This window comes from Haliotis asinina, chromosome 1 (assembly GCF_037392515.1).
Source record: "Haliotis asinina isolate JCU_RB_2024 chromosome 1, JCU_Hal_asi_v2, whole genome shotgun sequence".
Lineage (NCBI taxonomy): Eukaryota > Metazoa > Mollusca > Gastropoda > Lepetellida > Haliotidae > Haliotis > Haliotis asinina.
This window is the reverse complement of record NC_090280.1, coordinates 46792412-46804795: the sequence shown is the minus strand read 5'-3', so window position 1 is coordinate 46804795 and position 12384 is coordinate 46792412. Positions and strand designations below refer to the sequence as shown.

The window sequence follows — 12384 nt, the reverse complement described above, 5'->3', positions numbered from 1 at the left end:
CCAAGTGCACATGTGTTTTATGGAAATGACTGGATTTTGCAGCAAGATAATGATCCTAAACACACCGCAAAACATGCCAAGCAGTGGTTTCAGGAGAAAAATGTGACTGCATTACCATTTCCTGCATATAGTCCTGACTTAAATCCCATTGAGAACATTTGGGGGATGTTGAAGGAATGTGTGAATCAAAAGGGGTTGACAAAAATTGAAGACATGAAGAGAGAAGTGGTCCGATACTGGGACAGCATAACTCACGAGACACTATCCTCTCTGATAGGAAGTATGCCTACCCGTCTTAGACTGTGCCATGAAGCTCAAGGAGACTTAATAAAATATTAAATTGTTACCTACACAACATGAAAAGGTCAGTTCACTTTCACAATACATTCAATTTTATCTGATTTGTTCTCGTTTAATAATATGAAATGCTTTAGCTATTCTCAATAATTTTGAACCATACTGTATATGTTTAAAAAATGTTAATGTTGATATGAGAAAAGATGTTGAAGTAACTTAATTGATAACAAAATAAACACAGCTGTACATGTAAACTTTCTGCATAGCGCATTGAAGGCAACATGCAGACTCTAATGACAAAGATTTGGGAGTTTGCCAAAAAACAACACTTTGTTACATTATATACGGTAATCAGCTGATCGCGATGACCATTTTGAACTGGCGTAATCGCACCTGTCCATAGAATCCGACGAATATGTCACATCTGTCAACCTCTTTTAGACATATGTTGACGGTCTGGGCGTTGTCTGCAGCCTCTGATGTGATCCCCCAGCGCATGTCGACGGGTACAAACTGCACCCCTCGGGAGCTGCACAGGTGTTGAAGCTGGGGGAAGTATTTACGCGTCAGTTCGTCTCGCTCCTCTTCCATTCCCCCAAAAGGTGAGGAGAAAAAGATACGGCATGTCCGTGGATCCTTAAGTTTGCCTTTGAAGCTTTTAGCCATAATAATAATCTCAAAGTCTATGTCATTTGGTAAATGTGATGTGCTAAACGGAAGTCATCGATTCTCGCCAACCGTTGTCACTGTAAACAGGAAGTTAGCAGTTACCCACGATCTCCCATATCCTCCTAAAACTAGCAATAGAACAATGTTGACAGTCGTCGGAACTCAGAACAGTGATCACGCTTGTTATGCCATTATTTCAGGAAAACAATAGAGCTCGTTTTTCAAAGTATTTTTCAACGATCCGCCACGTTAATATATTAACGATTCTATCGATCAAAGTGGGTTCGAGTTTGAACATGCACGATTTGAACACCGGCTTGCTAGCAGTCTGTATACAAAGGCCCAAAGGCAGTCAGCCGTCACGTGTGGCTCTGGGTAGTCTTCGTTTTCTTGAAATGAAGTTGCCTTAAAATATTACCATTTCTGTTGTATTCCGAAAGAGGTATACATAAGAGTTCCTAGCTCCCGTTCCCCGATCCCAAATAATATTTATGAATTGACATTTACTGAATTGAATTACTCACAAAACCTAACACAACAATTACTACAGTAGAGGACTTACAAAAATTACTAAAAGAGCCTCAGTTAAGTACAGTACATAGGGTTGAACCACTTATAGTCAAGTTAGTGTAACCTGAGTTAAAATAAAGAAAGAACATGGGGGAACGAAAAGAACTCTTTCCCCTAAAAAAAGTCCAACATTTTAATTTCCAGTGAGTGTTTATGTTGTTTGGTTTTTGTTTGTTTGTTTTTTGTTTTTGGTTGTTGTTTTTGTTGTTTTTTTTTTGGTTTTTTTTGTTTTTTTGTTTTTGTTTTGGTTTGGTTTTTTTGGGGTGGGGGATTAAAGACTAACCTCTGTAACCTACCGAACATGGGTTAGTCGTACCTACCCGGACCGCTTATCCAGGTGGCTGATAGCGGTTAGTAGTAGCAAAGCATGCAGGGATTCACTTTCAACCGTGTGCGCATGAGTCATATTTTACTGAGAACAAAATATATTTGCCAATATTGCAGCGTAATATGAACAGACTCCTCGAATTCAAACACTACACTGTTGTCCCTACTATAATTTTGTTTGACAACTGACAACTGTTTTAGCTGTCTGATTGGCATTTTAGAAGTCGGTGAGTAATACGAAAGTAAGATTCTTTATAGATAACAACTTCTTTTATTAATCTTGCTCTCTTGTAACTGACATTGTGTTAAATAGACTGATCATTGTCGCCTCTTTTGTGTTGTTGCTTAATTACCAACCTATAAAATAACACACATAGAAAGGAAAATAAAATAGTACTTCCACTTCATATTCATGACACATATGTCCGGGAAACATTCATTTTTTTCAGCCTGACATATAGCTGGTTGTTTGGTAAAAAAAAACCTTCTTTAGTTTTTGTCACTGCGTTTCCGTGCTACTTCGTTGCTTTTTCCTCAGATGACTGCTGTGTAACTACACATAGGTTATGTATAATCATGATATTTACACACCACAAGGTGGCATATACATATTACTATCTAGTAACTGAGCTAATGATATTAAATATTCTACATTTCTGTGCAATTTTTTAGTCGTACGCACACCACACGAGCGCAAATCTCGCACAACGTTCACTTTCCAAACCTTACGAAAATGTGCGCCTGAAAAAAAACTCGGCATCCAGGGGGTTATGAAATAATGTTCGCTCTGCCATGTCTTTCGCTCTGTATCGTGACGTCGGTTACATTGTGATGTAATGCAAAAGTTTTCGATGCGAGAAAGAGGAAGGGGAGGAATAGGGCGTCTCAGTGACGCCAATACATTATGACGTCAAATGCAAAAAAGGTAACATCACCGTCGGTGTCCGACCCACACTCTGGCGCAGCGCTGACTTATCATAACATCGCGGTACTCTGCCCAGGAAAGGCTCATTTGAAAATTCAATAGGTATGTGGTGCCCAAGTGCAAACTTAGACTAAGCCATAGTCTTTGACTATATAAAATTTTGATAGTGTAAAACAAACCCATTTTATTTGAAAAGGAGCCCAAGGGAGACCACAGATTCAGACCCTGAAGAAATCTAGACTTGCTTCATTTAAAGGGGCACTGATGCGGAGCATTTTCCGTGGACTGGTGTAAACTTTTGTTATTGTTTTTCTCCCGTGAGTACCCGGATGATATCCCAGAATTCGTGACTGGTTCGTGACCTCTGCTGCGCAGTCCGTAAGCGCAATTGATAGTTTAATTATAGACAGATCAACTGAGGTGAAGTCAATTGTACTTCATTACAAATGTATTATGAAAACAAATGAAACACTTTGAAGGTTAATCATCTGCCAGTGGTAGAAATGGTAAAAAACTAATAGGACGGAAAATAACGAAGCCAATGTACGTCTCTATATTTTGCCTCATAACCCTAATTAGTTTATTGTCATATTTGTATGATTCTGAAAATTAATAAAAGAACACACGATTTGCTTATACTCATAATAAATTTCTAACATAACAGCAACATTTATACATTGTATAGATTGCCAATGTGGATCCTATTTCACATACATACGCGATCTAGTGTGTGTTTTCTGTCATACAGATTCTGCTGAATGCTACAACAAATAAATTAAAACAAAATGCAAACAATGAACGTAAAACAGACTAATTTTATAGCAACAGTGTCAGGCTACTACCTTGTTCAGGAATGTATCCATCAATATCCACGTAAAAGAAATCGTATTCCATTCATCTGCAGCTGGTAAAATAATCCTGCTCTGTGTCGCGTGTCTTACAACTGTCTCATTTGCGAAAAAGTAACACATCGTTTCACGTCTTTCGTTGGTGAAAACTAGATAAACCTCTCATTGGTCTCCCAAGATAGCACACCTGGCAACTAATTGTATGATGTCCACTATTCTAAGTAATTTAGTTGACCAATATTGAGCAATCAATCAACGCAAGGGTGGTTAATTCTTTGAAGGGAGGATGTTGTTTTTGCACTCACACTTTACGACAGGGTGTAGTCATCTACACACACTGCCTTTTGACAAATCCGCTAGAAGAACAAAAGTAATTAATCAATCAGTGTGTTATCGGTTAATCCTTTGATCGATGTTTGTTTTTGTAACTCAGGTGATAAACCCTCTTGCATCACTTACATGCACATATTACATAACATACAATACATTTGCCTTTACAGACCTTAATTTATAATGTTGAGTATTTACTCCAGACAGGAGAAATGCCAAATGGGAACCTTTGTTGAGTAACCGAAGTGGTGTTGCTACTAATTATACCTGTTATAAATTCATGAATTGACCATCAAGAGAATGATGACAAATAACACGTGTAGGTTTACACCATCAAACGCGAGTTACAGCAAGGAAGATGTAATCTCTGTGTCGCATGCAGCCTGAAAACACTTATGGGCCGAAACTGTTTTGAGGATACCAACGGAATGTCGTTACATAAGGAATACACACAGACATTTGCTGTGTACTTTGGTAAATAAGTGAAATAAGTTTTTTTTACGTAAGACAATTTTCAGATTTCTCTACCAAAGCCAAGGTCATCGTTTTTTTTTTGTTTACGAATTCAAATAAATCAACTGTGTGTTTTATTATCATAAATAATAAACCATTGTAGCTACCATAGCTACCAAAATTTACGTATGCTATTTGCTATCACAGCTCAACCAACACTCAAAACTACCTAAATATAAAGCTTTGCAATCTTCCGTACTGAAACAAATGGGTTGCTACGTGCCTGTAGACATCATATTTTCATGTAACATGATTAAATATAGAGGTTAAAACACAGAAATAGGATCAAATTGGATCAGTAAGTATACCATCCAAGCATCCGAAAAGAACTACACTGCTGGGATATATGGTTACGATCAGACAAGGAATACATGGATATTTTTAAACAAATGGCATGTGATGGGCATCCGGCCTCCTGACTATTTAAGTGAAGAAATTTTGCTAATATGGACAGGAGCCCAGTTCCTTTGTCCGTCACGGTCGAAGGAGTGGGCGCTGACCAATTTGCGGTCTGCTTTCGTAATTAGACCGTTGGCGAGAAGCATTATTCGCTCCGCATCAGTGCCCCTTTAAGGCTTTTAGCACTGCAGAGAAGGCTTGGCATTAGGCAAAATAGTCTGGCAGGACTGTTCAAACCTTGTTGCCGCGAGAGCCGCAATGGGTATGGGAATCATTACCTTTCTTTCTTTTTTTTCAAATCACATCACCCATTGACCACAATGCATTAAAACTGTTTTAGTAGCTTGTCCGTTGTTTAGTTGACATATGTGATTGGCGACTTTTTTCTCGCTGAAATTTTCAATTAACAATAATCTTTTTATGTTTATTTTTTTCTTTAATCTTGCAGTCTCTTTTACTGTGTCTGCTATTTATTATTTTATTTCCTATGCGTAGAATCTGTTCTAAAATAAAATGATCCATGCTGATGCGTCAGTGTATGGAAAAGGGCAATTTCAGCTTTTACTCTGAAGTACATTTTATTGGTATTTTTTGTTTGTTTTGTTTTCTTTCGTTTTGATTTGATTGTGTTAAGTTTGTTTGTTTTTTTCTTTTTAACAACTTTGGTTTGTGTGATTGATATGTTGCATCAACAGAGATGTTTGGACTAGAATTTTACATGAAATGTATTGTTACGTCTTAGCTTCAAATCCAAATGTCATTACCGCAACGGCGGCAAAAATACCGATTTTAGAAAATATGGTCGTAAAGTTTGCTTAAAACAGGTATAAAACGGAAAGAGTTGTTGGGTGTCACATATGTGACTGTTCACATATATAATCACACAATAAATGGTCATTCTTCACTTATTTTTTCTTTTTAAGTTTTTAGCATGAATGTAAAGAGAATACTTGAAGCACCAATGGCTCTTATCTCAAAATGTTATCAGATAAGAACAAAACATTGAATTTCTTTGACCCGATCGTAAGTTAAAATGCTTCATAAATAATTCGTCAAAAGTGTTTGAGTACACGCTTGAGGCAGCTAGTTTGTTATCCATTATTTACGGTAACATTGGTTATTTACAGTAACACGATAACTCGACCATGTCCATCGCCGGTTCAGCAACATCATTTTCAACCCCGTTTTCTGTAAATGTCGCTTCCCGGACTGTAAACTTATCGTGGATTTTTCACTGAAGTATTGATTACTAGTATATGGAATGCTCGATTACATCGATAAGCGAACGAATTTGAACGATGGGTTATCGACAGCCAACAGTTGTATGGAGGATACTAAACGACACTCCGTGTTATACCAATTAAACGAGTTAATGATTTAATATCAAATCAAATGCGTGTTTTTTTTCTCAGAACCACGCAGTTATGGGAGAGTGAGTTGAGTTTTATGTCGCACTCAGCAATATTCCAGCCATAGGGCGGCGAGTCTGGACCAGACAATCCATTGATCAACAGGATAAGCATCGATCTGCGCAACTGGGAACCGATGATTTCACAAGAAGAGTGCTCATCGTGTGAAGAACACGTGGAGAACATTCTTGTCAAAGATACTTAGACTGATTCTGACTTTGCCTGTTCGTCTGATTCAGGTGGCAGTGGCACTAAATGAATCAACAATGACCGACAAGTTATTGTCCCAACTTTGTTTTGCACATGCTTAAGTGTATACCTCACTAAGAGTATTCATTAAATACATTATTTAAGACATTATCTCTCCTCTGTTTCCAGTTTTTAATACAGGGCTAGTTACATGTTAACAGGGAGAGCAACATGTTTCAGTTAATGGGTTATCAGCCCCGTGGGCTTCCTGTGTATTTTTTTTTTTTTTTTTTTTTTTTTGAGTGGGGGGTGGGGAGTTCCATACACTGCAGACAACTAGTCTCTGAAATGAAAATATTTTACAATACAAAAGTTCACAGCCGTGAGACTTTCTAAATCTACTTTTTGATGCAGTAGATTATCAAATTTTCTATCAAAATGCCTCAAATTATTATTGCTTATGAAACAGGGTTTCCTACCAGTTTTAAAATGCATGGCAATCTCAGTGTTGTCCTGTCGCCGATGTAAGCGCTTAGATTTTTGCGCGAATGACTGGTGGATTCAGTTTACCAGTTTTAAGGTGAAGGTCTAAACTAACTTGAATCCGTCTCAAATAGCGCAGTATTTGTGTTCTTGTATTTGCTCGCACAGCGATCATTCATCTTAAGGTATGTTTGCCGAATTGTGATAAATTTGAAACCAGGATAGAACGCATTTTCAGATTTAAGATTTGGCTACTGCAGTAGCAATACGATAATTTATGTTTAGGCGGCATTTACCCCTACCCTGACTTCCGGGGGCCTGTAAAGTGCAGTCAACCCTCGAATAGAGTCTAACATGATGAAAACAGTTAATTTAGAGAAATTAGTATTCCGAAGTGGTTGTTTGCCTCGAGCCCAGTAATTTCTGACTCTTATATTCTTACCGATTGTCTTAAGTCTCATATCCATGTCTCAAAACATTGCTAAGCATGAAAGACAAGCGAGCATTGTGTTATATATCACAATATATGTAGATCATTAACAACACATACACATTCTGTGTTAAAAAGCAAGAGTATTCTATGTGAGTACTCATTCTATATTATCACCAAAATGACACAGCAAATGAAACGGTGAGCATGGATTATTTTTGTGATGTGAAAGTGCACTTTCAAAATTAGCATTAACAGTCTAGTAGAATAGTTTGTTGAATTACCCCTTTGAAACTAACAAATGTATATGTCTCATTCAGAGATAATAACTTCTGATAGCAAAGTATCCTGCATCTTCAAACCACCCCTTAGAAGTGAATAATAGTTTAAGATACAAGTACTGTGTGTAGTTGTGAATTCTAAGGGAAATTTCCTATTCGAAATCGAAATATCTGATACTAGCTTATGGAATTCAAAAGTATCACATTAATGATCATGGCATCTGTGATTTGTCAAGACACCAATAACCACTGTTATATTTGTGGAGGTTGCTCTAGGAAAAGAACAAGAAAGTTGAAGTGATAATATTTTTTATGATGTCAAAATCTCATTTTGTGTGTGCCAGTTAAGATGCTAATTACATCATTAATCTATGTATTTCACAATCAGGTACATTACATACTTGTCAAAAGTAGTTAGTTCAAATGTTGAACTGTCTTAGTGATAAATACATATGCTTGAAATGAAATAAAACCAAAACCACGAGATGCGAAAATTAAGGCCAAATCGTCCATCTTTGACCATGTCAACAGCCAAATATAGTTATACTTTGTGCAGCTTTTCCTGCTGGTTTCAGATACCCTGTTCTGCCATTTGTCAGATGTTATTACTGAGGATGTGCGGGGAATGATCATTGCACAAGGAAATAGGGATTTCAAAACAAATAAAATGAAAGAATAAAACCTGATTGTGGTATTAATGTACATCCAGTTTTTTGGATAGTGTTTGAAAAAATTAGACAATATTCCTATTGTCAGAATCTTATTGCTTACACTTGATGCATTTTATTCATCAGTGTATTAAAGACAACACAAGCCATGATGTCAGTGTGGTGGTGGAAGTATGTGTGAGCTTGTGTCTGGTGGTCAGAGGTAGTGTGGGTGAGCTTGTGTTTGGTGATCAGAGGTAGTCTGGGAGAGCTTGTGTTTGGTGATCAGAGGTAGTGTGGGTGAGCTTGTGTCTGGTGATCAGAGGTAGTCTGGGAGAGCTTGTGTTTGGTGATCAGAGGTAGTGTGGGTGAGCTTGTGTCTGGTGATTAGAGGTGGTGTGGGTGAGCTTGTGTTTGGTGATCAGAGGTAGTGTGGGTGAGCTTGTGTCTGGTGATCAGAGGTGGTGTGGGTGAGCTTGTGTTTGGTGATCAGAGGTAGTGTGGGTGAGCTTGTGTTTGGTGATCAGAGGCAGTGTGTATGAGCTTGTGGCTGGTGATCAGAGGTAGTGTGGGTGAGCTTGTGTCTGGTGATCAGAGGTAGTGTGGGTGAGCTTGTGTCTGGTGATCAGAGGTGGTGTGGGTGAGCTTGTGTTTGGTGATCAGAGGTAGTGTGGGTGAGCTTGTGTTTGGTGATCAGAGGCAGTGTGTATGAGCTTGTGGCTGGTGATCAGAGGTAGTGTGGGTGATCAGAGGCAGTGTGTATGAGCTTGTGGCTGGTGATCAGAGGTAGTGTGGGTGATCAGAGGCAGTGTGTATGAGCTTGTGGCTGGTGATCAGAGGTAGTGTGTGTGAGCTTGTGTTTGGTGATCAGAGGTAGTGTGTATGAGCTTGTGGCTGGTGATCAGAGGTGTGTATGAGCTTGTGGCTGGTGATCAGAGGTGGTGTGGATGAGCTTGTGTTTGGTGATCAGAGTTAGTGTGGGTGAGCTTGTTTCTGGTAATCAGAAGTAGTGTGGGTCATCAGAGGTAGTGGTTGTGAGCATGTGTCTGGTGATCAGAGGTTTTGTTGGTGATCAGGTGTAGTGTAGGAGATCAGGGGTAGTGTAGGAGATCAGAGGATGAGCTTGTGCCTGGAGGTAGTGTAGGTGAGCCTGGTCATGAATGATAGTGTGAGTGATCACAGGTAGTGTGGGTTAGCTTTTCATGTGTAGGACCAGGTAATGTAGCTGCACGTTTGCTCCCATATGTTCTAGAATTGGATTATATGTTTTCCACACCTGTTTTTCATGAGTAGGAATTTAATACTAAACATGGAAAGAAAGGTCCGAATGTCTATGGTCAGGTCAAGTGTCTGGGCAGCAAATACCCTGAGCTCATATCACTGCTTTAAGGGACATGAGTACAGCAGATATGTAGATTTTGATAAAGAAGGGCATAATCACAAATTCTTCAAGATTATTTTTGAAGAAAAGAAGTAGGGTGAAACTGACAATGAAAATGACTTATGAAAATGTTCCCTGAATGGGAACAACATGCCCATGGGTAAAAGCTGGTGTCAGTGTTTCAGACCCTGTGGGGTTTTAGTGATTGGGTTGGCACCATGTCTGCCAGCTTCTGCTTCAAGTGTTTTCACTTCAATACAGCACTGGTGGACAGAAGGATTCGCCCAAACAACCCCCGTTCATGGACACACAGTAACGTTCGCGGGAACGCATTTGCAACTGAACTTTTCTGCTGAAACATGTGCAGTTTAGCATGTGGTTGTTTGTACTTCGATGTTTGACTTGAATGAGAGCAGTCACACTTTGGTGGCTCTCTCTATGTTTAATTGGGTGTCTTTGGGAGTGAGTTTGGGTCTAGTTTGTAGACATATGGTTGAAAATGATGGAGATTACACATTTGGTGTATCTGTGGTGTAGTGTCATATTTTGGACACATTGTAGTATTGTGTTTGGATATTATAACTGTTGTGTCATGCTTGGACACACTCTGATAGTGTCTTATTTGAACACTTGAATGATGCCCTTTTTGAAGACATTTCTAATGTCGTAGTTGGTATGTGAGCAAATTGAGTATATTTGAGCAAATTGGGGTTATTCATATTTGGGAATAAAACTATGAAATAAAATTTAAGAAAAGTGCTCTGTTATCATTTGACTTAGTATTCACAAGCTTCCACTGCGAACCAACTGGTAAACAGCATCAGTCTATCATACACAATGCTATTTATTTAGTAACCATAGTCAGAGTCAAGTTACAAAAGACTGAATGGTGAAGCATAACCATCAGCAACTAAAACAGAAAGGAACATGAATCACTTATGATGTCACTGGCTTCATGCAGTATTTGTTGAGAGAAGTTCACTGTCAAAAATTATTTTATGGTGTTTTCAATTATCAATGATCAGTGTTTCATGTGTGCATCATGTTCAATATTTCAGGTGTGCACCATGGATAGTGAAGTGCAACGAGATGGTCGCCTGATGGACATCATAGATGAGAAGTGGCGTGAAGACAGGCTGCCGATGGAAGACATCATGGTGCCACAGTTAGAGCTGCCTGAGATAGAGCCAGACAATGGTCCCACTACAGAGACTCTCCGCGAACAGGAGCAGAAGTGGTCTGACCTGGCGCTGTCAGTGTTGCATGATCAGCCACCCACAGCAGGCAGCAGCTGATGAAGCCATAAGTCTCTGTGTGCAGGACAGATGTGGTGTCTGATGAGGCCAGGCTGACCATCTGATACTCCCTCTTTGTGTAGGACAGATGTGTGTGTCTGATGGGGCCAGGGCTGGCTGTCTCATGCTGCCTCTGTCTGCAGGACAGATGTGGTGTCTGATGGGGCCAGCCCTAGCTGCCTGATGCTCCCTCTTTGTGTGCAGGACAGATGTGTCTGATGGGGCCAGGACTGGCTGTCTCATACTGCCTCTGTCTGCAGGACTGATGTGGTGTCTGATGGGGCCAGCGGTAGCTGCCTGATACTCGCTCTTTGTGTGCAGGACAGATGTGTGTGTCGGATGGAGCCAGGGGCTGTCTGTCTGATAGTCTTCTACACATCTAGGATTGTGGTGTCTGATGACAAGTTTTTGTAATAACAGATAATGTGTGCAAAGAGACTGATGTTTCTATGGAGCAGGTTCATGAATGAGTTCTATCCAAAGAGGAGGAACATGTACAGACAGATTTGTGTCAGGAACAATATCGTTCTCCTTTCATGGAAAGCAGCCTCTACATTATCAGTACAGGACAGTTACGTTATGTGTATGTGGTAGTTAATAAAGCTTCCATCCATTCTGATATGGTTAGTAATATTGTGAGGCGGTTAAGGCAAAAGTTGGGCAATTTGGGTTAAAAGCACCAAACTTGGCACACTTCATCATCGAACCATTCCAAACATTTCTGGATATGGATCCACCTCAGCAGTGTCCCCTGGTGGCAAACATTCCAAGACGGCAGCCAATTTGACAGAAATCTCTTATGATGTCAGTCTAATCAAGTTTGATGCTTTTAACCCTGCACAATTTTGACAAAATCCTGGCCATAACCACCCACTAATACTGGATAGCGACCAGTTATCGCCGTGTACCAGTTACCGCCAACACCTGACTGTAGCGCTTGTGCAGACAGCTTGGCTTGTACTTCTGTTATACTTCAAATATCATACACTTCACAAAAGTGATAGGCTATGACAGTTGAAATCATTGTAAGTAGTTTACATTATAGAAGTTACAAACATGAATCCCCTCGGAATACTAGACCCAAACACTTCAGCGGATGTCAAGAGACCATTAGTGTGTTGACATGCAATTTCATAAATGAAGGGAATTGAATGAAAATCATCCTGGCTATGTTGTGTATCTATGACATTACAGTTCAGTCCATAAAAACTGCAGATTTTAATTTGTCAAAGCTTACCCATATTGCAAACACTCAATCGCTAAACTCTGAATTGACCTACATTTCGTGTTATGGACACGACTGACACCATGCGGATGATACTGTCAAATGTAACGGGCAGTTTCCACTTTATCTCTACTTTTTTTCCCAGAGACAAACAATACCAAGATTC

At 39.5% G+C, this 12384-nt stretch overlaps 3 protein-coding genes across 4 annotated transcripts in view; 2 read left to right on the top strand and 1 right to left on the bottom strand.

The window, feature by feature from the left end:
- The window catches only part of LOC137292052 (TPR repeat-containing protein DDB_G0287407-like), a 34853-nt gene extending 33809 nt beyond the window's left edge, over positions 1-1044 (bottom strand). The window contains exon 1 of the mRNA XM_067823603.1: positions 691-1044. Within this exon, the coding sequence (XP_067679704.1) occupies positions 691-963 (273 nt within the window). The 5' untranslated portion in view covers positions 964-1044. The remainder of the gene's footprint in view (positions 1-690) is intronic.
- LOC137292176 (splicing factor U2AF 35 kDa subunit-like) overlaps positions 1-12384 on the top strand; it is a 285875-nt gene that overhangs the window by 65749 nt on the left and 207742 nt on the right. The window lies entirely within an intron of this gene.
- LOC137292233 (anaphase-promoting complex subunit 13-like) overlaps positions 7063-12384 on the top strand; it is a 384028-nt gene continuing 378706 nt past the window's right edge. Inside the window, exons 1-2 of one of the 2 annotated variants that reach the window (XM_067823819.1) lie at positions 7063-7144; positions 10757-11004. In XM_067823819.1, the coding sequence (XP_067679920.1) occupies positions 10766-10993 (228 nt within the window). In that variant the 5' untranslated portion in view covers positions 7063-7144; positions 10757-10765 and the 3' untranslated portion in view covers positions 10994-11004. Of the gene's footprint in view, positions 7145-10756; positions 11094-12384 lie in introns of those variants that run through there. The other variant, XM_067823818.1, reaches the window with a different exon arrangement.